At 38.2% G+C, this 26913-nt stretch overlaps 1 protein-coding gene across 4 annotated transcripts in view; it reads right to left on the bottom strand.

The window, feature by feature from the left end:
- Positions 1 to 18904, bottom strand: part of fgf13a (fibroblast growth factor 13a) — a 163353-nt gene extending 144449 nt beyond the window's left edge. Inside the window, exons 1-2 of one of the 4 annotated variants that reach the window (XM_067457625.1) lie at positions 18772 to 18904; positions 17184 to 17364 (exon numbers count right to left, since the gene is read on the bottom strand). In XM_067457625.1, coding sequence (XP_067313726.1) covers positions 17184 to 17232 — 49 coding nt within the window. In that variant the 5' untranslated portion in view covers positions 17233 to 17364; positions 18772 to 18904. Of the gene's footprint in view, positions 1 to 17183; positions 17365 to 17448; positions 17788 to 18771 lie in introns of those variants that run through there. The other 3 variants (XM_067457623.1, XM_067457624.1, XM_067457627.1) reach the window with 3 other exon arrangements.
- Positions 18905 to 26913: the final 8009 nt, after the last annotated feature.

The raw sequence follows: 26913 nt of genomic DNA, 5'->3' as shown, positions 1-26913 counted from the left end.
AGATATTTAGGAAGCATGCTATGTTCCTAAAAAGAGTAAGTACATTTCTCTAAAAAAAAAACAATGCTACAGCCAGTTATTCTACAGTCCCTGACAAAAGTCGTGTCGCTTGTGTGCAAATTGACCTAAAGTGCCGCTGAAATATATTTCTAATCAAGATATTTAAAGAAATGTCTCATTTTAATCCCACCAGCTTTTGTGATAATGTTTCAGTAAACTTTCAAAAAGTATTCTAATATTCACAGCTTGGTAAAGCCTATTGATTAAATTTTTGCAAAGACATAGGTGTTGTCGCCTTGTCATATGAGCTTCACATGTGACTAATAATGGATCAATTAGGTCTCAAGTGTGTATAAAAAGAACCCCAGTACGCTAGACCTTCACATCAACTGCAACTAGACCTCTGCAAACATGCCTAAGATTCACGCTGAGACTAAGGTTTTGATTATCAAGAGGCTGAAGACCAGATCCACTGCTGATGTGGCAGACACCTTTAATGTGTCTCAGCGTCAAGTACAGAGGATAAAAAAAAGATTTGAAGAGACTGGAGACGTTTTTGACAAGCCCAGGTCAGGCAGACCCCGCAAGACAACTGCTCGAGAGGACCGTTTGTTGGCTCAAAAATCCAAGGCCAGCCTATTTTCCACTGCAGCAGAGCTCCACAAGACCTGGTCACCTGAAGTCCCTGTGTCAACCAGAACAGTTTGTCGGATTCTGTCTCGAAATGGCCTCCATGGTCGAATCAGTGCCCAGAAGCCAGCACTAAACAAAAGACAATTGAAAAACCGTGTGGCATTTGTCAAGGCCCACAGCCTGCTAAAAGGATGGACGCTGGAAAAGTGGCAGAAGGTGGATTTTTCAGATGAATCTTCTGTTGAATTACACCACAGTCGCTGCAAATATTGCAGGAAACCTACTGGAGCCAGAATGGATCCGAGATTCAGAAAACAGTGAAGTTTGGTGGCGGAAAAATCATGGTCTGGGGTTACATCTAGTATGGGGGTGTGCGAGAGATCTGCAGGGTGGAAGGCAACATCAATAGTCTAAAATACCAAGAAATCTTAGCTACCTCTTATATTCCCAACCATAAAAGAGGCCAAATTCTGCAGCAGGACGGTGCTCCATCGCATACTTCCATCTCCACATCAAAGTTCCTCAAGGCGAAGAAGATCAAGATGCTCCAGGATTGGCCAGCCCAGTCACCAGACATGAACATCATTGAGCATATGTAGGGTAGGATGAAAGAAGACGCATGGAAGACGAAACCAAAGAATATTGATGAACTCTGGGAGGCATGCAAGACTGCTTTCTTAGCTATTCCTGATGACTTCATCAATAAATTGTATGAATCCTTGCCAAACCGCATGGATGCAGTCCTTCAAGCTCATGGAAGTCATACAAGATATTAAATTTGGATCTCACAGCACCACAACTTAATTTGCCGACATATTTTTGTATTTGCAGTAAATTTGTTCCATTTCTGTATAGGTGACAAAACTTTTGTCTTGCCAAAATTTGACCTTTCTGTCTTGATTAAATTATAAATATTTTTTCTGTGAAAATTATTTATTTCAGTGCATTAAACATCATTTGGGAGGGTTTTAGCTTTTCATATGAGCTATTTCTAACACCAATTAATTAATTAAAAGTCAGGTTAATATCAGGTATTTCTAGAAAATAGATAAGCAACAAGACTTTTGTCAGGGACTGTACTTTAAAATGTGCATTCCGTGTTGGAATATAGTTTTTGTTTTGGTCTGTGGGATTCCACCCACTGCCAATTTAACCAATAGCATTTTGACACCCGGGGTTGCCAGTTGGAGAGTGTGTTGCAGCCATGAAAGCAAGCAAACAAAATGGATCAGAGATCATAGATTCTACTCAACCTAAAAAGACTTTGGCATCCATAGAAAAATGAACTCTCTATGAAAACATCTCTATGAACGATGAGGTTATTAAAACCTCAAACGCCAAATCCAAGCAAGAGGGGGCAGGGGAAACAACTCTCCAGTATTTTTGAATTTTGAAATATTACATACTGCACCTTTAATGATAATAAGGTTTAATATGAAATAATTCCTATATATAGAATATTTAATAAACATGTTCAAATACTGATGATGTAATACACGATTATTGTATGCGGAGATATGCAAAGCATGTGTAGGTATCAAGCGGCAACCTCCCGCGGTCTCTCTTGAAGCCAATACGGAAATCAATTAAACTGTAATTCCTTAACTGACCACTAGGGACAGGCTCCAGAAGGGAGCAGAATCTCATTGAGCCCCATGCTAAAATTCCCAACTTTACAGCAGAAAAAAACATGTTTACAGCCTGGTACAAATTGTGGTTTTGGTCTATACGTCTAATTTTGCCCTTCATGACAACTGCGAGGGGGGGGGGGGGGTGATTTTTTTTTTTATAACTCATTTGTTTACATTATATAAAGCTTTAAAGTTCTGCATAATTAAGGATGTGGTTACTTTGAGTGGCAGGTGGATAGCCATTTATCCGCTGTCTGTCCGCCCACATCCCGCCTCTTTGCCCATTTTCTGTGATCTGGGTGTGACTCGTGATGACGAGTTGCCAAGATGGCAACGGCCAGCTCGTCTCTACTTTACACGGCTTATTGAAATCCTATGGGTGATGTCACGGACACTACGTCCATATTTTTTTACAGTCTGTAGGTATGTGTGTGTTGTGTGTGTGTGCAGAGCTCCAGTTGTGTCAAGCGGTGTCCTGTGGTGTGGCTCCTCACAGAAGCTGTCTTTTCTCTGAGGGGATCTCCGGTCATTAAACTCCAAAGAGAAATCCACCAACACTGTCCCTCTAAATACAGAGCACTGGCATAAACAACACTTTTTACAGCATTCGGTGCCAAATTATTGTCTTTATATAGAATGTGCTGGATCTTTTAACAAGAACATAACATGGCAGACAACAGAAAGTGCAAGGCTGCATTATTAATAAAAGAGGTGCTGACGGAGATGAAACAAGGAGGCATGAAAGGGGATTGGACATTCTGGTTTTGGATTAAAGCTGCACTGTTTTGTTACACATCATATTATGCACAAATATGCATCAATGCCTCCACCTTGACAACATGTAGGCGTCGGCGTCAGACCGATCTAAAGCCGAGAAGTGCAAAACAGGTATCTAGCCTGTGGACTCACCAGGAATCATCCCACACCCTCTAGGATGAGGAGACAGGAATGAGAATGGAGAGGGACAGAGATGCAGAGCACAGCAAAGGCTCAATTATGTGGAAGCCTGGTTAACACATTGCTTTGTGAGGCTTCATTGCTTTTTACTCAGAGTATACACATAAGTGAACCCAATGACTATCACTAATACATCTTTACACACTCTTCTAAAGACTATTTCAGACTATTTGTTCTCACTAAACAGCTGTTGTGTTTCGTTTGGATCAGTGTGTTAACACTATTGTTTTGAACTAGTCACCTGAGACATGAATGCCATGTGACAAACCATTTTGGAGCTGCAAGAAAATTATGTAATTGTTGGCTACGATGACAGCACAAGAACATGTACAGTCCCAAACCCTGGGCTGTGACGGTAAAAGCAGCCAGGAAACAATACAAATCCATTCAATACTTTTAAGTGCCTCTGTAACGATTAAATATAGGCAATTTTACAGTAGACATTTTACATGTTACCAAAATACAATCTGATACAGATACTTTTGCATGGCTAATGGGGGAATACTATACTGCCATAGTTTGTATCAAGCAGGTGCTAATACAAGACCATACTAATCCGCCAAACCTTGATCCCTTTGCTGGGACCGTGGACAAGCCTTAAAGGGACAGTCAACCTTAAAATTAAAGTTCTGCCATTATTTTCTTGTCCTCATGTCGTTCCAAACCCGTACTTTCGCCTGTAGACACAAAATAAGATGTTTTGAAATGCTGGAACCATTTGACTTTCATTTTATTTACAAAAATAGTTTAAAAGTTACAAGGTTGAGTAAATGATGACATTTTTATATTTGGGTGATCAATCACTTTAAGAGAGAAGGACAGAATGCTAGAATGCTGCCAAACATTGCTTTTAGACATCTGCGACATTCAGCTGATAGTCCAGGAGGATGGAGGTAATGGATGATATGAAATACATAAACAAAGACATGCTCAGTTTGCTGGCAAAACTGCAGACACACATCCTCTCACACTACTACAGCAGTCAGAGACATGCTAATGCACTGAAGTGCTTTCACTTTGTCAGGAACATCTGAACTAGACTTTCAGACTCTCAATGGATTGGGGGGTGTACAGAGCGGGCCCGAGCCAGGGGGCCCCATATAAGTCAGTTTTCTACATACATATACATGCACTAACATTTGTATAGAATGTATGTACAAATGGCTTATTTTGTATACATTTTTAAGTTATTTTAATAATAAAAATGCAATACCCCACCCATTGGTATCACTATGGTATTTGGTACGGGGGCCCAGCAAGATGGTTTGTACCCAGGGCCCTGCTAATTGTGTTTAACAAGTTGGACATTAAAGAGCATCTGCAATGGGTGCATGTTAGCTATGTTCTGGGACTTCTTTCACAGACTTCTTCACTGACTCAAAACATCAAAGGACAACAAGAGTCATTCTTGAACTGTGTGCTTGGCTTATAGCACAAGCCTGTCAGCCTTTCAAATGCTGCACTTCATTACAAGCTAATGGGCCTGACTTAATGAAATCAGTTGCTTCAGTCTCTGTCACTGGGCATTTACTGACAGTCACAGCTCTCCAAAGAGGGACTGTTTAGAGAGCATCGTTTCTGCCAAAAATGCAATTATACAAGTCAATTTTACAACAACAACAAAAAATGTTGTGTAATCTACTGTTAAATTTATGGTCAAAAAAAGCCAGCTGTGGTTGCCAGAAATTCAAAGAAAAAAATACATTGTCAATGTTTCAGGATTATGGAGTGGTGTATTGTTGCCTGTATATTGGACAGCTTATAAACAAACATTTCATCAAATTTTATAATGTAAATAAATATACCAATCTACTTGACCTACCAAAATCTGCTTTTACCTTAAAATGTACTGATAACCACTGGATGTCACAGTAAGGAAATGTTAAATTTGACAACAAGTGCCTCTATCAATACAAAATAATTCACTTTTGAATGCATGCTTGCTTGCATTTTTGCTTTCGCTTTCACTTCCGACTGTTGCGCTTACAGGGAGCAGCGGCTAATGACCGCACATTTTACTAAATATTTTTCAATGATGCTTAGGATCTGCAGCATTCTACTTTTACTTTTCACTTTGAAAATTCTAATTCTCCACCATCCTTTTGTCACTACATTATCATAAATTAAAAAAGTCCACACAGGGCCTTATATTGCTGTTGTTTTTTTAACCTAAATTATGTAAATTCCTAGTTTTTACTTCAAAAACCACACGTTGCATTACTACACTAAATGTGAATAATATGTTATTACATAGACAAAAAGTTGGTCACAACATGGGCACCAAGCAGTTTTCATATTTTTATTTTTAGCTCAATGTCACTGAATCGAGTGCACATGATTGCCAGATATCATAGGCAGGGAAGGTTACGTCTATGCTGCCTTCAAAAATCAATCAGATCAAGGTTTCTCAGTGGACAGGATGTGAAATGATCATTGGATTCGTAGTTGTCTTCCTATGCTGTCTGGGAAATAGCATTTTTCAGCTTTCTGATGCAGCTATATAAATATAAGTTTTAAACCAATGCTTCACCATATATGGTAAGGACGTTTTAACTGTCATTTTTACAGAAATGTTTTAAAAAATGTTAGTGTTTCTGACCGATTCATTCAAATCTTGAGGTATAGTAGTGAGACTGCTACAGATCAGCACAGCGACAGCCCTCATCCCATAAAGATATTTTGATTCATTAAAACATATACTGCTAAAACTGACATCTAATAAAAAAAGTATTTTTTTAAGCTACTTTAAAGTCATGGCCAAAATTGAGTATGCATTTATATTCAGTGAGAAACCAAAAGATTAGAAGCAATATGTGATGCTGGGCTGAGAAAAAATAAATAACCAACAACATACATTTTAAAATAAAGCTAATGTACGGCATCAGAAGACTTGGAATATAGTGAAAATATGGAAAGACCCCATTTCCATTCACTGTTTCATTGTATGGAAAGAACATCCATAACATTTTTCAAAACATCTGTTTCTGTTTTCGATTAAAGTAAAATGTGTGTGTGTGTGTGTGTGTGTGTGTGTGTGTGTGTGTGTGTGTGTGTGTGTGTGTGTGTGTGTGTCCTTGTTTATATTACATTGTCGGGGGACCAAATGTAAGTAAAAAAAAAAGAAAAAAAAAGTAAAAAAATAAACTATATGCAAGTAAAGATGCTGATTGTTTCCTATGATGGGTAGGTTTAGTAATAGCAGTCTTTGGAGAGTCCCCACAAAGATATTGAACTAGATGCATGTGCGTGCGTGCGTGCGTGCGTGCGTGCGTGCGTGCGTTCGTGCGTGAGTTCCTTCTAACACTGAAGCATATACACACACACCTCATAATTGTCACTGTGAAATCGTGTGCTTCAGAGAACAAGAGCGACGTTATTTTTAGAAGCTGTCATCCTCACTTTTATTTCCATTCTTCTTCATGAGTCTGTCATAGATAAGACTGAGCTTGAAGACACAGAAGTGGATGTCAGTGTACACAAAATAATTTTGGTATACGTACATGCAAAAGCCTGAGTATCTACAACATTTTTCAGACATTTGAGAAACGATGTAAACAGCAACCCCCAAGCACTTGAGAGCTCATCACTCATCTAAATGTCATTATAGCACAATAACAAGGTAGATGGAGATTCATTGCATTCTCTTTAAATCTTGTGGAATTTAAATCACTCCAAAAGGAAATAAAATAGAGTGATTGCACTTGGGTTAACCTGAAATAAACTACTGGAAAGTCAAATGAGAAGTTTAAAAAAAGTGCTGCCACAGCAATCAGCCTAAAGAAGTATCCCTGGACTTAAATAAAATACATCTAATTGCAAGCCATGTGTCTGCTGCGGACTCCACCTCTCTACAGGAAGAACTATGTGTTTCAGCAATCGAATGCAACAACCATGTTGATCGCGTAACCCCAGTGATCAATGTGTTCAATAGCATTCAAATCAGAGATGCAAAGAGCACATGCATTAGTCCTGTGACAGATGACCAGCTAATCTGAAATTTAGACAGCACACTCAAAGTCGTTTACAGACCATCTTCTGCATTTTATAAAACAAAAATAGAGATCTCAATGACAAAATTACATTCAACTTCTGAAGTGTTTACCAGTCCACAACATTTAAAGGGTTAGTTCACCCAAAAATGAAATCGATGTCATTAATGACTTACCTTAATGTCGTTCCCCACCAGTAAGAGCTGTTCATCTTTAAGATATTTTATATTTAGTCAGAGAGCGTATCTAAGTTTAGGCACACTATACTGTCCATCTCCAGAAAGGGAATAAAAACATCATCAAAGTCGTCCATATGTGACATCAGTTAGTTAATTAGAATCTCTTGAAGCATCGAAAATACATTTTGGTCCAAAAATAACAAAAACTACGACTTGATTCAGCATTGTCTTCTCTTCTCTTCCTTGTTTGTGTTCAATCCTCAAATAAAGATTCAAACGGTCATGAATCAGCGTATTGATTCATGATTTCGATCGCGTGCCAAACTGCTGAAATCCCGTGACACTGGCGATCCGAATCATTGATTGATTTACTGATTCATAACCGTTTGAATCTTTATTTGAGAATTGAACACAAACAAGGAAGAGAAGACAATGCTGAATAAAGTCGTAGTTTTTGTTATTTTTGTACCAAAATGTATTTTTGACGCTTCAAAAGATCCTAATTAACTAACTGATGTCACATATAGACTACTTTGATGATGTTTTTATTAGCTTTCTGGACATGGACAGTAAAGTGTGCCTACACTTTAGCTGCTTGAAGCTAAAGCTATATAGCTACTAATGCTACTTTAAGTCTTGAAAATAGAAATCCAGCCAGAAAGTGCAGAGTATTTACCTCCACAGCAGTCTTGCTGGAAGTGGTGCCAGACCCTAAGAGTACAAATTAAGGTAATGTTTGCTCTGGCCAGAATGGTGTCAAACTGTGGACTAATTGAGACTTTATGAAGGCACGCAGGCCTCTCTAATCATTCCTACTGAACAAATTGTAAAGAGAGACACTGAGAGATTCAACACACTCTACATGTAAAGAATAGATGTCTATATGTAATCAGAAACCATCCATACTGCATTTATAAACATTGGTAAACGTGCCCCATTTTGTGTCTGAGAGACTGTCATGGCCCTAACCCAAGCCATTTCAGGCACAAAGCGGTACACCCTACATCCATCACAGATAACTGCTATCAATTATTTTTCCTCCACTGACCCCTAATGCTCTTTTCAAGGGGCAGTCTGTGTCGTCACAAGCCCTGTTAGGCTTTATTACCTCCCTGTTGTAATTTGGCCAGCTTTAATTTGTTCATGATCAGAACAATGACTAATCCTCAACAGCCTATACCTGGAAACAGACCATTAACATGTGACACACATGCGCACACACACGCACACACACACACACACACACACACACTTGGTTAGCTCTTTAGCCCTGCGCTACAAACAAAATCAGCTGGAACCAAATGGCCAATGAGAATTTTCATTAATGATACAAGAATGACTTGACTTGTTGTCTTTTAATAACTTTAATTTGGGGTAACCAGAATTACAAATGCTCTTACAGATATTTTCCTTTCTCTATAGGCCTACCAGTGGTTTCCAACCTTTTCCTGTTGGACCCCCCTTTTGTATTGAAAAATATTTTCAAGCCCCTACATGCACCCACATAAAGACACAATTCTATTTTGTTTAAAACATCAAGTTTGTGAAGATGGCTGTCACGTTGCATTTCCAAAGGCATGTGATAAACGACCCAAACTCGTGCAAAAGTTTGTTTAAAGCAGCATTTACTGTGAACCAAGCAACTCTTAGAAGGTGCAAACACCATATCATTAATTGCCCGTATATGAAAGAACAGTGCCACGTTTTACTCTGAAACAATAAGTGCATATTTAATTACATTTTTGACATTAACCAGTGAGAACCAAAACAAGGCATCTTAAACCACTACCAAGTACTTGTTGCTTATGAAATGCAAAGATGAGAGTCATTGCCTTAATATGAAATGCAAAGACGAGAGTCATTGCCTTAATTTGATAACGATGAACTTGTCAATCACTGAGTGAGAAACCTGACCGCTAATTCACAAACAACTTGTCTTTCGTAGGCTTTACAGCTGAAAATTAAATCCCATTAAGCGGCCACGTTCAGGCCTGGGGGAAGTGTAATTAAACAGAACACAATATTCACAGAGGCCGAGCAGCCAGCTCAGGGTGTCACTGACACATGTACATAAATCAACAATGTGCCGTGATGGTTTTAGGACTGAACCACAGCCACTATACTTGAAATTTCATGCGTGACTGAGGTAAAATATTTGTCGGTGCAGGTGACACGGATCACTGGACATCACATAGGAAACAGCGTCACAGTAATTATGCACTTGGTAGTGTTTCTGTAGCTGCAAGGATTATTCTTGCTCTGGGGAGCAAAAATAAAACTAAACTGCAAGAGTCGAATGAAAGTTTTATTACATATACCATATCTAAGATGTATTATGAATGTACTGCGTGACCTTGTTAGAAGCAGCTAAAGCCTGTCTGATGTCTAAGAACTCATTTATGTTTTCAGCTAAAAAAAAATGACCACATTCTCCATTACAGCCACAAGGTTTTTACTTGTTGAGACAAACAACTGCATTTATGCTGGTTTGTCTCAGACATGTTCACACAGAGTCCAAGACTGAGCCTTTTGAAATGAGTCCAAATCAAAACTCAAATCTCTTTTGTTTTCTGTCACAGGTTATAAAACCTGTCAGAGAATAATAATTTATTTAAAATATATATATTTTCGATATAGAATCGCGAAGAACGGGACCTTTAAGGGAATGTTCACCGAAAAATAAAAAAACACTGAACAACTTTTAGACAAGCTTTTACATCTTGTAAATTCACACAAAAAATGCAACAAATCTGAGCAGAATTTCTCCTTTCTAGAATTTAAGATGACAAATTACAAAAAAAAATGACCACGAGAGATACAACCAAGAGCTCGTTGTTAGTTGCCAGCAGCACACCAGGGGTCCGTACCATGATGGTAGTTGAACAAACTAATATTGTTTTTAATATTACGGTATTGAACAATATGAAGAATTTAAACAAATTTAAGAGGAAAAGCACTGTCTATGAAAGAGGACAATTAAAAGTAAAATTAAAATGTTGCTATATCAGTGCAAGTAAAAGTTGTGAAGTTATAAAACTAATAATGTGTCGCTAATGTTACAAGCCATGTTTCTATTCACCATCTCAATACAATTTACACAAGTACAGTCAGACTGTCTTCAAAATATCAGCATCCCTAGAAACGCTTTTGAACATGATAGTCAGAAAGACAATTTATCATAACATCATAATACATCATATACATAATTCACCGGCTATATTGCTATAGGTACCTGATTTTGCCTGTCCTTTCTTGAAGATGTTCTTATGCTCACTGTGGAAAAGCTCCGACCTGCACGTTGACGGGATTGTTACGTTTGTGACGGTAGAAAACAGACAGTTTGAGACTCTTTGGTTCACTGCAGTTTTAAGGAGAAAATACTCATCAATGGTGTTGACTGATGAATTTTCAGATGATTTGTCTTAAAGCTTATTAAGACAACACACAGACATAAACAACATTAAAAACTAGATTTTCAGCACAGTTGGTCTTTAAGTGCAGCTTAGAACCTTAGGTCACTCTGGACTCAGCACACCAGGGCTCCAGAGTGCCACTCATTTGGTCGCACATGTGCCAAAATTGTAAGGGTGCACCTAACACTTTTCCTAGGTCGGACCGGTTCACCTAACGTCATTGTATTCGCTCAGCTATGGGCTTACTATTCTGCCACAATTCTGCGCACACAAGATCATATTTTGAGCGCGCAAAAGGGCATTTCGTTAGAGCGTGAACTAAGTTTTGTGGAGAAATGTTTGATTCGCAAATAAGAAAGTGGAAATTAGCACCCTCCACCAGCCAAATGCGGGTGATTTTGAGTTGTGGCGGGTAAACTCGCTTCATTTTGATCATTTTAGGTCAAACCGTTCTTGTCTGTGCCTCACATAATGCAGGTCTATGGTCACCACCTCAAAGAGCATACACAGAGAAATCCAAATTAAACAATCCCCCATCGTAAGTACACACTGATGGCCTAAGACACGAAAAGAGCGGTTTGTGTGAGAAAACGAACAGTATTTATATTGTTTTTACCTCTTGTACACCACTACGTCCGACTGATCCGAGGGCGCGCGTGCGTGTTTCCTGTGTACAGGAAATAGTAGGCTAATGTTCAAAGCATTGTTCTCCTTTTAATTCCTGTGTAATTGCATATATTATGTAATTTAAAGGTGTTAAAGGTGTTAAAGGTGGCGCGAGCCAGGGAAATTTTTGGGCGCACCTACATTTTGTGCTAGTGCACCAGTGCAACCAAGGCAAAAAGTTTGTCTGGAGGCCAGCACACCTATGGCTTGTGCATACAATCAATGTGAAAACTAATTAGCTGCATCCCAATTCAGAGGCTGCATCCTTCCAAGGACAGACTTTAAAGTCCACACCTTTGAAGCCTGCGAAGGTCATGTGATGTTAAATAGGACGTCTAACCTATATGGATGATTTTTCTTGTCACAACTGTAACATTTGTACTGGACTTTTTTGAATGTTACAAACAAATGTCTGAAAACAAAACAAGGTTCAAAAACAAATTTGTCTAAAAATGTTCACCTAGGTCCATTTCTGTACATGAAAACCATAAGAGGCAGGCAGAGTGGTCACCAGGGCTACAAACTGAGGGGGAATGTACCATTTTTCAGGGGCTACATTCAGTGGGTGGATATTTACTTTGTTCTGCAGATGAAAAAATGGTAGCCATTGGTTTCTCTCATTAAATATATTAGCATTATTTTAATTCAATCAAACAATAACAAAAAAAATTGGAAAATGTTTTTGAATAGGACTATTGCTTGATCAAAATAGTGTAGATAAATCAATGGGGAAAACAATCATGAAACTTAAATAAAATTCGTTTATATACAATTTCATAATATATAATTGGGTTCTCTTCAACTGAAGGCATGCCTTTGGAGTTTTCTGTGTTGATACAGCTCTGTATATTATATATTTGAGTATGATCCAGCAATTTCTCTCAAAACAAATGTTGTCACCAGCCCGCAAAGAATTCTGGGGTAGGGTAGGCTGTGAAGGATCCATCTGTTGTATCCATCATTGCCCAGAAAACAAACAGCCTTCGAATGCGGCCTCTGAATTGTGACACAGCAATCCACAATGGTTTGTGGATAAGTCTTGCTGCAAAAATTCCATGATGTTACTGTCCTCTGAACTGCCCAATTGTTCATCAAAACTCAAAGGGCAACATAAAAGGTGCATTGTACAAAAATAACACTAAAAGAAGCAGCTTATCTTTAGATCAACAAATGGCATGAAAAAGCATTTCTAAATCTCAAACAATTCCATTCAGACCTGTAATCCAAAATCCTGAATTGCCACGTAATCCCACACCTACAAAAAACCCTGTCCCTGAATCAAGCCATTAGTGTAATGAAAGAACCAACAATATAATACAGATAACTAGATCAGTAAGACATGATTGTGATCATGATTATTTCAGGGATTATGATTCACCTGAAAATAATACCCGACATACTGTTCTCTAAGAAATCTACAACACACCAGATACAGATAGGAAAATATTAAATACAAAATTGCTGAATATCCTCACCATTAAAGGCTTCATTATAACTAAATGGAGTGGAGGAACTTGAAGAGGTTGAATATTTCCGTTTAGAGGATGTGCGGCACTGGCCTACATGCACAACACAGAAAGACTGATTGGGTTTTAATCCCCATAAATGCATTGCTGCATAAATCCCATTACAACCATCACTAGGCCACTGCTGTCATCAGTCATAATATGAAAACTCCAGCACAATAGACCATTTAGGGTCACACTCCCTCTCTTTCTCTCTGCCATTTACTTCTCATCAATTATTTTTTCTCTTATAAATTAAACTTTTTTGTGAACTCAGTACTGGCATGACATATTAAAACATCCAAATTATTCTAATGACAAATTAACAGTAAAAAAAGGGCTGGTCAAAAAAAATTATGTCATGTTTGTATTATATGTCGTTTAGGAGATATTTAGCCTAAAATACATATCCCAATAAAATAGATGGAATGTAATAATAGGACTTGCCAGGCAGATTATAAAATCATGTGTGTCCTTTACTTCCAGAAGTTGCACAAAGACAGCCAGTCAGATAAGACCTTGCCAGATCAGAGCAATATATGCATCAGTGGGTCAGCGAGTGGGCCTACACATTGAGGCTGAGACTGGAAAAAGAGAACAGACCTTCTGATCTGAGCGATGTGACCTATAATTTATAAATTGCCATCTGAAGCAAAGCTGATTTCCACAGGAACTAAAAGAGGGTAGCTCAGACCCCAAAGTCCCTTCAGTCACCTTCAGAACTATCTAGATTACTGCTCCACTCACATCACCAAAGTTATTTGAAGAATTTAAGGTCACAGCATTTAATTAAGATGACTCACCTGGCTACTTTGTGCTCTCATATGTATGAAGGTGACATAATTATGATTTGCTTGAATACCAATTCCAGCATTAATATGCATCCCACTAGAACTAAAAAAAAGAAAGAAAAAAAAGCATAACGCTCGGTTCAGACAAATTGCCAAATCAAGAAGAGGCACTCTGAAATAGAATGACTGTTCTCCAAAACAAAACAAAACCAAGATTTGCATTTTGCATTTTTTTATTTCTTTTCAGGCATGTTTTAAGGCTGCTGTTATGACAAGCGATGGGGTCTTGTGAGGAGCTGGAGATCAAGCTAAAGCGAGAAACGGCCAGCCAATCAGAAAGCACTAATCGTGCTGCTTTCACCAGCACGGCCGTCATTTACGATGTGGAGGGAACAGCTATAGAGACAGGCCAGCGACATTCCCAAACATTTCAGAGCGCAAGGCGGAGATGCAGAGTGACAGCTCTCTAATGCAGATGGAGTCTTGCTCTAGGGCTGCACGCTGAGATTTCTGTCAGCGCTGAGGAAGCTGTAGACTACAATGTGTACTGTCCTGAATCACACTGTCCTTACACAGCCTTCACAAAACACTTACTATAGAAACATCAGACCCTTCAAAAATCATTACGATTCTGGCAGAGAATTGTGCAACATAATCTGCTTACTAAATTAAATACTTAATACAACAACACTGGGTCACTGTGATAATGGAGAGTCTGTGTTTGAATTGTTCCACACTAAATCGAAGCACTAAAATGTGGAAGCAAACTACCTTAACTGATGGAGAAATTTTGGGATAAGGAAAAAAGAAAGAAAGAAAGAAAGAAATCAGTTGAGTACCCCAGCATATTAAACTGAATAAAAGTGACTATAAAGACATTACATGTTACACAATATTTCCATTTCAAATAAATTGTTTTTTTCCCTTCTAATTATCAAAGTAGAAATCGAATTATCTTATTATTTTAAAACTGTCTGAACAGTAAACATCAGTCTTGTCTTTGTGAAACTGCTTAATTATGTGATACTATAATTCTGGAACTTAAAGAACTCAGCATTTAATCTACTGAAACACAGAACTGTACAAAACAGCTCTTTATACACAAGACCTATCCAGCCATTTCATTTACTTGGGTCCAGATCAAGACAGTATGTTTTTTTTCACCTTCAGTCACACCATCAGTGAATTTGGATGTGAAGCAGTCGGGGTGCTGCCGTGCCAAAAAGATTGGCACAGGTGTCAGACCAGGGCACAAAAATATTAAAGCATCTGCTGCTTTGTGATTAATGAAGCCTCTCTAAATTATGCCCTGGGTGCCTATTGATTTGGCATTGCATTTGACCTGGAGATTAATTCATCTGCAAAAAAATATAAAAAGACTTGTGAGCCCTGCTCAGCCAGTCCAGAGCCTGTGGCATTCATCCTCCAGCTAATTAGCATGTGCCCTTGAGCTTTCAGCACCACCGGCCTAAATTACAGTGCTAGGGTAGACTGGCATTTATCAAGCCATAAATAAGACACGTATGGCTAAAATCATAATAGACTCGATACTTTGAGTATAGTTTACATTGTTCATTTGGAGTTTTATGCTCTTTTATTAGAGAGAAAGTAAAGATAAACAGGGAAAAAATGAGAGAGAGAGAGAAGAGGAATGCAATCTGTGGGCATTTTTTAGGCCAGATTCAAACTTGCATCGCTAACGTGATCAATACAACTCCAATGTGTCAAAAGCTTGCACACTGTCGCTACACCTTGGCACTTTTCCAATAGTCATGCCAATACAACGTAATCAAATCTGTGATTAAAGTACTTTCTGTAAATTAACTACTAAGATCTAAATTAACTGCTTTAAGTCAATATTATCAGTTTATATGACTGGATCAACCTGACATCATTTGGCAACACCAGATAAAAGCATTTTTATAGTTAAGTTTAAGTAGAAATAACCCTTAATGCAACAAATGCCAACATCTATTTAACAGTGTATTTGGTGACCACACAATGTGTCAATGATGTGACAGTTTCTACAAAAACAAAAAGGATCTCAATGACAACACTGCTCATGCTGATACAGAGTGCAGAAAACCTTTCACATGTTAAATCTAGGGTAACTAACAAACGAATAAGTGGTGGGGAGAATCCCAAAGTAAATGGAATCCTAAAAGTTTTATTGTTGTAGAGGCAGCCACTGCAATGTGTTTCATAATAGCTCAAAACAAATAAGATGAAAGCCGACGTGCTGAGTGAATGAGTCACGTACAATGCTTTGACAAATGCTGCCTAAAAAAAATTAAGAAAAGCTCAAGAAAAATTAAGCCCTGTCGGTTTTCAACAAAGTCTGCTGTGCATTTACTATAAACAATAACAAAAGGATATGCTTCAATTTCCATTATGCCAAGATTATGGTCTGTCTGTTAATTCTTCTCTACCTATCTTTTCTTCATGCACGTTTTTATCTATTTTTCTTATATTTTGTTATAACAATAGTTTCCATTATTAAGTATAAAGTTATCACTCAGCTTCTGATCAACACTAGATTTATCAGTAAGCCTATATGGAATAATCAAATAATTAAACTTCACAAAAGAAAGATCTATGAGATGGAAAGTCACTCTACAAAACGTTTTATTAGGGCAAGATAGATTTGATTGCGTGAAATATGTTCTAAAGTTGCTTGCTATAAAGTTAGGGTTTATCAGACTATTATACTGTTGGTTTTCATCAGCCGGAACAAAGGACCACAGCATATTCATGTCGTTAAACTGAAATAAAAACCCCATAGGCAGACAGCATGCACATCAATTAATCGTGCGGAGGTTTCTTTGGCAACCCTGTAGCCCCTTTGTCTCCATGGCAATGGCTGGCCAGTTTACATCCCGCTAAAGCGCGGCTGTTCCAGAGACATGCAGAAGCTCGTTTTTACGCAATAGGTCATTTGCGCAGTAGCTACCCAAACAAACGATTGAGCGTCATCACAGCGCAGATCGTCGCAAATGTGATAAATAGCCTATTTGAATAGTTACTCCTACTTACCTTATGTGCAAGGAAGAAAACATAAAAGGGACTTTCAACAGATTAAGCATTGTTTTTATTACAGGCTACGTTAAAGCGACAGCTCAATAGTTCATCTCCGCAACAAAAAAAAGACTGAATGGCATGCTGATTTTCAATCTTTATGGCGGCAGTTTTTCCTACTCGGCGGACCTGCTAATCATTCATTATGTTGTATTATTGTGTATATATTAGCATAAACGTTTGTCCTAGACCAACGTTTCAGATATATTTAGGCCAATTTCCAGTAATGCTTTTATGTTGTCTCAATTGGGTAACGATGCAACGAGTGGGAGATGAATGAGCTCACGGTCGCTTTAATTCTGTGATGCACGGTGAGCTATCGAGGCGTTTAAGACTCTTCTTACCCTTTGAAGCATCCTTTTCTTCTTTAGACTTAGCCACTTTTCCGCTCATAGATCCCAGTTTGGATGTATAGATCCCGATTTAGATTAAAATCCGAAATCCTTCAGTCGTGTATACCCACTGACGCTTTAGAAAATCCTTGGCAAATCCAAAACAAAGGTACCAGGTGAGGAGATAAGAGCTCTGTAAGAAAAACATTGTGAATAAACAAAAAGTAGTCTACATTTTTTAAGTAAAACATCAGAGAGAAAGTGATGGTTCTCGTACCTTCTATCGACATTTATCAACAGCCGTCAGTGCAGTTAAACATACAGACAACAGAAGTCGAATTTACAAAGCGCGTGGTTAGTAACAAGTCCGCCAATGTCACAATCAAGCGCAGACCTTCGCGTAGTGCTCTTTGTTATCAACAAGGTTATCTCACCTTATCTCTTCCACGTTGTCTCCTACATTAATGCACATTGATATAGAAAAACGGCTCCCGCATGAAGCTCGAGGTGATGAAAATAAGACCAAACCTCGCGAATGAAGCAAACCAGAGAACAAAAAGCGCGAGGGAAGGAGAGGGGCTTCCACCGAGTGTCAGTTGACGTCAGCTATGACACATTGGTCGCAAACGCTGATATAATAACCTGAGGAACCACCTTTTGATACTGTAAGAGAGATATTCGCACATGTACCAGCCTGTTGCCAGAAACTGGGTTTGATGTAAAACACGTAGGCTAATTAGTGTGAGCAACAGGATATTATTGAGTCAAACACGAGATAGCACCTGCACTACATGTAAAGGAACTAAAACCCACTGTATCCAAAACATTTTGATATTTTAAAGTAAAGTAGGCTACACGTTGTCCCTGAATTCCAATTAGCTATCATTAATTTTAGGCCAAATATAGGCCCTTTTCACTCGTGAAATTTTGCCTAATATAATTATAATATAAAAATGTAATGTTAAAAACGTTGTGCTTCTGAAAATCATTTTGAAAATTTACATTTTAAGCAGAAAACAACAAGTTAATAAATCAAACATTTGCACATTATAGAAATGTACCTTAATTGTTATATATATATATGTTTTCTACCGTTACAGTAGAATGAGCTAGAGAATTAAGTCAGATGCATGCAAGAAAGAGAGATGCTGCAATACTAATTTTACGAGACAGTAAAACTAAGTAGGCTACTTGTTCTATTTTCTATACATTTCTCATATATTTTGCAGACTTCATTAACAAAGTGGACACTGCAAAGTGTTATAATATTCACAAAGAAAGCTCAGGCATTTATGTTACTTTATAAGGCACTATAAGGATATATTATCTGCATAATATCTCAATAAACACATTGTTAATTTTTTTAAACAACTGTAAACAGTAGCCTAATACTTGTAACACGCATCATATTTTAAATGTGAACGGATACGTCAGTAGTTATGGTTATTTACCAGGAAATACAATTATTTGATGCATTTGAATGATTTAGAACACCGAGAAAACGCATCTTTGGAGTTGCCAAACATACTAAATGTCGAGGCTAGACTTTTGAAAGGTCTTAAATTTAGCCCTGACACCGATAAAAGATAATTTATCTTACCTATTTAATCGACGAAAAGATGCCAAAGACCGATGAGAAAACTCGACCACGAAGTAAAGTTCGTCACGTAGCCTATAGCCTACTTTTATTTCCACTTTTGACACCTACTGAATCACTTCGTCCCTGCTAGAAACGACATCAGACTGTGGTTATCACCTGACGGATTGTACTATTGCTGCAATGTGTGGAAGGAAACAGAAGGCGATGGTCTCAGGATCCATACTTGCTATTTTTAGCGACGGCTGGACGCATTTCAAAATGTAATTGACCAGACTTTCTTAAAACGCTGTCCAGAGCTTTAAACAGACAGTGTTGGCTTCACAATTGTTAAATCATAATTCATTAACCAAATTACACATCAAACAAGGGTTATGGAAGACTATTGCTTAAATATTCTGAACAATGGTCCCACCTCTGACCCCATAGAATCTCAAAATGTAGAAACACTTTTAGTTATTTAATACATACACAACAACTCCCAGTTCCTCTCAAATGGGCAAGTCAATTATACAAAAGGAAAAAATGTAAAGGTTTTACTGGAGGGGGTTGAATAACAAATAATTTAGCAGCTGGATTTCCAGCAGAATGAAGTTTACCTCCCCAAATGATGGCATTTTTAGGTTGCAATCTACAAAGTCACCTTGGAGAATTCAAGAAGATAGCAGGCATAAAAAGAGGCAATCCAAGATGTGTGGGTTAAAGGGGTTTATCTGAGCACAGTGGATCTTCTGGGTTTGCAGTTTGTCAGAGCTGATTTTAACCTCGCTTTGCCCTTCAATCTTCACTATTCATGCATTGATGCTCAAACATCTCTGCTAATTTACACAGATTCTGTCAAATCTAGAGTCACAAAACAAAACAAAAATTCACCTATAATATCTACTAGATTTGAGTTGACAGCTACTGTAATGTAACATGTTAAAATGGTGATTTATGGTGGACAACAATGTTGATAGTTATGGGTATTATTGTGGCTAAATGCTTGAATTGTTGCAGTGGCAGTTATTTACAAAACATTTAATGTTGGAACTCATGTTCTCACATTGTAATTATTTCCTTTCAAGTCTGTCTTCATTCTCTGAAATAACATGCTGCTAGTACCAACAGCTTTAATGCTGCTGAACACAGTGTGCTTAACATATAATGCTTAGTTTTTATATACTACATTTAGTGAATAGAACATAGAAAACCTTCATTTTGAATCTTGATTAAATATATTGTTTGAGAATTTATGTTGAATTTTTGTGTGCAATTTCCGAGACAAGATCTAGTACAAAATGCTTTACAATAGTTAATTGTGTACATTATCTTTGTATGTATGTTGTAGTAAGACAGGACTTCTGTGTGGATTACTGGTCTCCTCCTTCATTTATATTCATGAGAACTGAGACATTTCTTATGCTGGGTCTAGTTGCATTAAACAGAGGTATAGATTTCCAAACGGGGAATCAATATTTTCCATGTCCAATCAGAAGCAAAAGGTCATGGAGGTCAGTGTTCTCCTGATCAATGAAGAATGGGGTCACCAGTTGGATGACATTATGAAAACATCTATCTGCAAAATGATCTCACTATTCTGCAAATGGCTTGTCAATTAATTTAGCCCAATAATAATCACTAAAAATGTGTCAAAACATTGCATTTTTTAAATGATTTTAACCTATATTATTTTATAAATGAGAAAATTGTGCATTAAATCAACAGACCACTTATTTAACTTTGGTTTGTTACATTTAATGTCCTAAATGATTGGTTAGGGCAATATTGATTAGCATTTGGCTAATATAGGTCTTTCAATGACCATCCCATATTCCAGAGAGCAGGTTATATGCAGAAACACTAATATACATAATACAATTTAATAATGGTAAATGAGATATCACACAAATATAGACTATAAATACATTACACAATATTTACTCACAGAATTTGTTCAAATGAAAAAATGGAATCCAGAACTAGGATCTCATGAAAAATGCGTATAAATAGTACGAGTGTGCAATGTCGTGGAATGTATACGGCATAACTCATTTTGGCGTGCATATGATACGCTGTTTTTCGCGTGCATATGATACGCACTTTATGGCGTATTATACATACGAACCCCCCACCCCACTACCCTACCTACCCAAGAGAGCGTGTCATATGCACGCCATAAAGTGCATATCATATGCACGCCAAAATGAGTTTTGGCATATACATTCCACGACATTGCACACTTGTACTATTTATACGCATTTATGTGTGATCAGGTTGGTATATGTGACCCGTCACGGAAACCAGTGACATAAGTCGGCAGCACTACATTCGAGCAAAACAAGAAAGAAGCAGGGTTTTTTTTTTAGGTGATTTTCGTTTTTTAGCAAAATCTGTTAGTTGAGATCACGAAGAAGCCTCTCTGTGTTTGAGATAGCAGTATTGGTATATTTTAAAAAGCGTACATTTTGAAGTTGAAATCAGAGAGTTTTTCAGAGATTCTAGGGGTGTCATTGTCCAATTTTTCCTGTTGTGTCTGTCGTTGCTATGCAACCATGCAGATTTACAGGGGGGAGCTTTGCAGGGGGTATGGCTTATCTAAATGAGATGTAAATTAGCCCTATTGTCACTCCCAGCAGGTGAGAACTGCACAATCCGTTTAAACTTTTTTTTAATGCCTACATTCAAATGGCCACTTCTCCAAATATTATCAGATTTCCATGTGTTACACATCGTTGAAAAGCTTGTAGACTACACTTTTAGAATCAGAATAACTGCCCCAGAACCGACTTGTGTCCCTACTTTCCGTGATTGGTGACATATATAGTTTTAGGAAAAGATAACTGTCCTAAGTCTAAGTTCTCTGTATATATTTTTTTTCAGTCCCTCTAACATTTTCCACAAACAGTAATAGCAAACTCAATCCTAACTGCCAATCGAACAGAGAAAAAAGTCGGGCCCGTCGGGCTCGGGCATAAATGCAGGGCTCTAGTCAGCAGATACATTGACGTTACTGTTAAAAATGCACTTCCAATAAAGTGAGTGTTGCCAAAAACGGTTGTAATTTCTATATTGAGCTATACAGCGTAACTTAGTTACTTTTAAAATCAAGTAGTCTGTTAAGTAACCAAGTTACTTTTTAAAGGAGTAATCAGTAATCAGATTACGTTTTCAAAGTAACTGTGGCAACACTGCATATAACATGAACAACACGCATGTATAGTGAATAGAAAGTTATCCAGGGAGGGATAAGTGGTTTTTAAGGTTGTAAAGGTCCCGTTTTTCACGATTCCATCTTTCAAACTTTAGTTAGTGTGAAATGTTGCTGTAAGAGCATAAAAAAATACCTGTAAAATTATGAAGCTCAAAGTTCAATGCCAAGCGAGATATTTTATTTAACAGAAGTTCCCTTTCAAAGCCTACAGCGAACGGCAGGTTTGGACTACACCTCTGCACTTCTAACCCTAACCCTTGTTGACTAACCCTCCGCCCACAAGAACACGCAAAATAGGGGGTGTGGTCTTGTTGCTCTCCCACGTGGAGAAGAGCCCGCATTCAGCACTTGCATCTCCCCGTAATGGTAAGAGGCGGGCAAAGTGCGCTAAGCTGCTGTCCAATCACAACACGGGAAGCGCTAGCCCAATCTGAACTCGTTACGTTTTCTGAAGGAGGGACTTCATAGAACAAGGAAATCATCACACCGTTTTTAGGACAGAGAAAGCAGCGCTGTACAGATAAGCAAATTGTGTGAAAAATACTGTGTTTTTTTACATGCGAAACATAAACTCATGTTATATTGCACACTGTAAACATAATCAAAGCTTCGAAAACACGCGAAGAACGGGACCTTTAAGGTTGAACCACTGGAGTCACATAACGACTATTTTAACATGTCTTTGCTAGCTTTATGGACCTTGAAAGTTGCATTTCTGCCTATGTGTGGTTCAGAAACCTCAAAGTTAGTAATTAATGACAGAATTTTCATTTTTTGGGTGACCTATCCCTTTAAGTGTTTCCATGTGTTTAGCTCCAATGTGACTCTCCCACACGGTCCACATTGTGCCACAAAATAACAGTAGTTAAGATTAAAGACCAAGTCAGGGGTGTTGATTTCCAGAGGTGTCCTTGAAATTCTTACTGATGAATGGTTGGAACGACGGTATTATGTGGGCAACAATTATCCAAATGTTCATGAAGAAAAGCTCAGCTGTGACATTAATGGCAGCTTTACTTACACAGCCAGGACAAAGTCATGGCGACTTTCTCTTTCTCTAACTTTTGTGAGGATGCACACACTCCAAAGCACCTTTTAAGAACACAAGTGTAACTTTTGTAGACATTTTTAGCTTTATCTAAGAAGTCACATACTTCTCTGAGTATTTTTAAGTTTACTGCTTTAAATAAAGTAAACATCTGAGCTCAAATCAACAAGCTAGTCAATGTGGTTGATCAAATAGATTTTTTTCTTTTTACAGACCAAATGCTGGATGAGAAAATATGTCATTTGGAAAAAAAAAAGTGTTAGCTTTGAGAAGTCATATGGGAATGTTCCTAAAATAATTTTCTGGGACAGAGAGAAAAGTGTTTTAAGAGCAAGTGATTTATGGACTGCTGTTATGCTAAGGTTAGAAGGCTTATTTTGTAAGTATTGTCCCATGCTGTGGGTGAGGCTGATAAGAGAGTAATTAACTTACAGTTATGATTAGTATTCTGCTACTACAGAATAACATCATACCAAGAGCAAAAACACTGGAGGGTTATATGGCTGACTTTGCAATATAGATAATTTCCCACGACCCACAAAGGCATTTATTAAGAACCCAAGAGTGGATATCTCTAATTTCCACTGTCTCTGTTGCATCAGCATTTGTTCCAGTGCTGTAAAGTGCACATATGCTAGCAATGACAGGTCTCAATGGGGATAGGCATCTGCTAGAATTGAGGTCAAAGGTCTTGACCTGACACCACAATTGTTTCATCCCCTCTGTCTAAAATTGGTACAACTGACCCCTCTGTGCTTTATGGCTGAAGTTTCTATCCAAAGTGTCATTACTCGCAAAGGCCCCAATATATTCACAGCAAAGTTATTTTTCATTCTTCGTTTAAGTGTTAAAAAGTAGTTTAAATGGGTATTTGGAGCAATGTACTGTTAGCAAACATCCCGATGCCACCCACTCTGCTGAGAGAAACGCTTAAATGAATGTGTAAATATGTGCTGTGTGCCTTCCTCTCAATAACAGCATAAACACAATAGAAAAGACGTTAAGAAAGCATGCTTGAATGAGCTCTGCAATTCGACACTTCAGTGAAGTAAAGTCATGTCACGTTATTATATAGCACTTTTTACAGTGTTTCCCATGCCTTCTGACGAGAGCAGGGGGTGCCGCACCTGCACCGTGGTTCATCTCACATCTGATGAAGCACCTATAACATGAACTTTGTTAAATGTGTGTGAGTAGATGTTTGAATATGAGCAGTCATTTTCTCCATCATCACCCATGTGTAGTGCCAGAAGACGCGAATGAGAACTTGCGCACACTGTGGGAAGATTTGTCTCTGTGCACTCATCCAAAAGCCTGCACACGTCTCACATTGCACAAATTGAGTTCTCTTTCATGTTTTGCAGTTGAACGGACAAACTCACACAAAAGTATGTCAACAATAAGTATCCAAGCAGACATAGTCTATATATATGCCTTAAAGCTGCAGTCCGTAACTTTTTGTGCTCTAGCAGTTAATAAACAGAACTGCAGGCGACTTGCGATAGAACATTGTAGCCGGAGCTACTTCTGTCTGTTATGATTATGGCGAGTCACACAGGGACTCCTCCGCAGTGGTACCTACTGACCTGAAATAGTTCCAATATAAACACTTATTACAAGTGTACCTTAATTATTTAGGGTAAGACAAAAACACGGTTTGGAAAATTGATTAATGTTGTACATTCTCATTATATAATTTTTGTAAATCTTGAACACAAAAAAAGTTACGGACAGCAGTCCGCATTTAAGTGAACATCACTCACTGCTCTTGATTAAATATTTTTGTAAGTTTAATAAGGATTACTTTTTAATTTAAACAGTTAAATATGGAGTTATATTACATTTGATTATTCAATTTTATTCAATTTCTGTACCTAAAAACTAATAATGTTTGACCTACCTAAAAAATATGAAAAGCATTGTTTATTTTATTAGTTATTTTTATTATTTTATTATTATCTTTGCTTGACAGTATTTATTGTGCTGCCGCTTGTATTTAAAGGGGGGGGGGGTGAAATGCTGTTTCATGCGTACTGATCTTTTTACACTGTTAAAGACAAGGAATCCCATACTAAACATGGACAAAGTTTCAAAAGTTAAGGTGGACGTTTGATGGGAGTATTTCTTTGTCAAAAATACTACTTCCGGTTAGTCATAAGTTTCGGCAAGTTTTTTGCGATCATGCGTCCACTTGACGTTAATGGGGGCGGAATTTCCTTGTATGGGCCGTACGGACAATTCTACCGGAAGAGCGTGAGAGAGAGAGAGGGAGAGAGCGAAAGTAACAGCCTATGCCCATCAAAGCGCTGGCTCGTAGGCTGCGCTGCACAGGTGATGTGCACAATTAACAATGACATCAAAAAGTGTGTTTTTGGTTGCCAGACCAAGACAGTCCTGCACAGATTCGCCAAAAACCCCGCGTTAAGGCAACAGTGGATGGAATTTGCTTTTCCGGATCAGCAACTGAGTTGCGCGAATGTTTATATCTGTTCGCTGCATTTCGGTGCCGACTGTTTTATAAACAAGGCCCAGTTCGACGCCGGATTTTCCAATCGCCTAATGCTGAATGATGGAGTAGTCCCAACGATAAAGGTCCCAACGTTAGAACCGCGGGCGGTGAGTGAGACTGCTTCAAATGTCTGTGTTTTTGCCTATGCTCATCAAGTAGCCCAAACATGATCACGTATAGTTACTATATATATTACTATATATAGAAATTGATCAATGGAGCATGCGATGTGTAGTGCGTGTACATTTGTTTAGCTGGCCACTATATGTGTAACTTTATGTTTGTGTATTGTAAAAGCACTCCAAACAACAATACACAAAGAGTGGGGAAATATGTTGAACTAAATAAGCACGCTTCTTCATTCAAATGCGCTACTATTCCGTGTCTTTCTATGTAAACACTAACTTAGCCTGCCGTGCAAAACCAGTCTGCTTACAATTGTCTACACAAACCACGCGTAAACACACACACACGTGCACAACTGCACTTCTCACATGTACACCTTCAAAGACAAAAATACGACGATATAATTCAAGTATAAATATGTAAATAACACAAGTCGCTAAGCATATTATATAGTTAGTGTATAACTTGTACCACATAGAGACGTCCTGCTCTAGTCGTTTTTGCTGCTGCTCCTGTTCAACTGCAGCCTCTGGGTCAAGTTTTTCCCGTTGTTAGGGATGACACAGCTTTACGATGCACTCGACTCAACACAATAGCAGCAGCGCGCACACGTCATTATTTAGCTACGCTCACACGATACGCCCCCACCCGCTCAGCTTTTTTCGGAAAGACTCGGAACAGCGCATCTTTCTTATATAATTATTAAAAAAATAAAGACTTTTCGGAGATATGCAGGATGCAATGCTACTCTATAGGTACTCAAGATTGACATGACACTGACTGAAACTGAGTGTTTCACCCCCCCTTTAAGTTATTTTTTCTTTATTTGTTATTTTCTTTATTCTTATTTGACAGTAGTCCTTTTTCCCTTGAACATAGCAAATACCGAACTGTATCACTCTGTTTCACCTTCATTGCTCTGGTTGGTGTAGCGCTATCCTATCGCGTGCAGAGGGAGTTTGAAAGACAACCGTTTATCCCGCCCCTCGGATTGAGCCCTGTCAATGGTGAGTTTCCAGACCAAACATCTTGATGTGGGTCTGGCTTGTAAGGCTAGCAGAGCCCCAGAGTTCACTTGAAATCCTGAAACAGGCTCCAAACAAACTTTGTTTTGCCTGCTTTTGTTCGAAATGTCTACACATCAGTTCGTTCTTCAGTTTTGTTTCAAGTATATTGAGGCCTTAAAAATCTACTGTTTTCTGGCAGTCGGTGAGTGTGATCAACCCGTGGCATATGTATAGTTACCATTAAATCTGGTTGTTTATACAA

Source organism: Pseudorasbora parva, chromosome 11 (assembly GCF_024679245.1).
Source record: "Pseudorasbora parva isolate DD20220531a chromosome 11, ASM2467924v1, whole genome shotgun sequence".
Classification (NCBI taxonomy): Eukaryota; Metazoa; Chordata; class Actinopteri; order Cypriniformes; family Gobionidae; genus Pseudorasbora; species Pseudorasbora parva.
The sequence above is the reverse complement of the archived record's forward strand: the minus strand, read 5'-3'. Positions and strand labels throughout refer to the sequence as shown.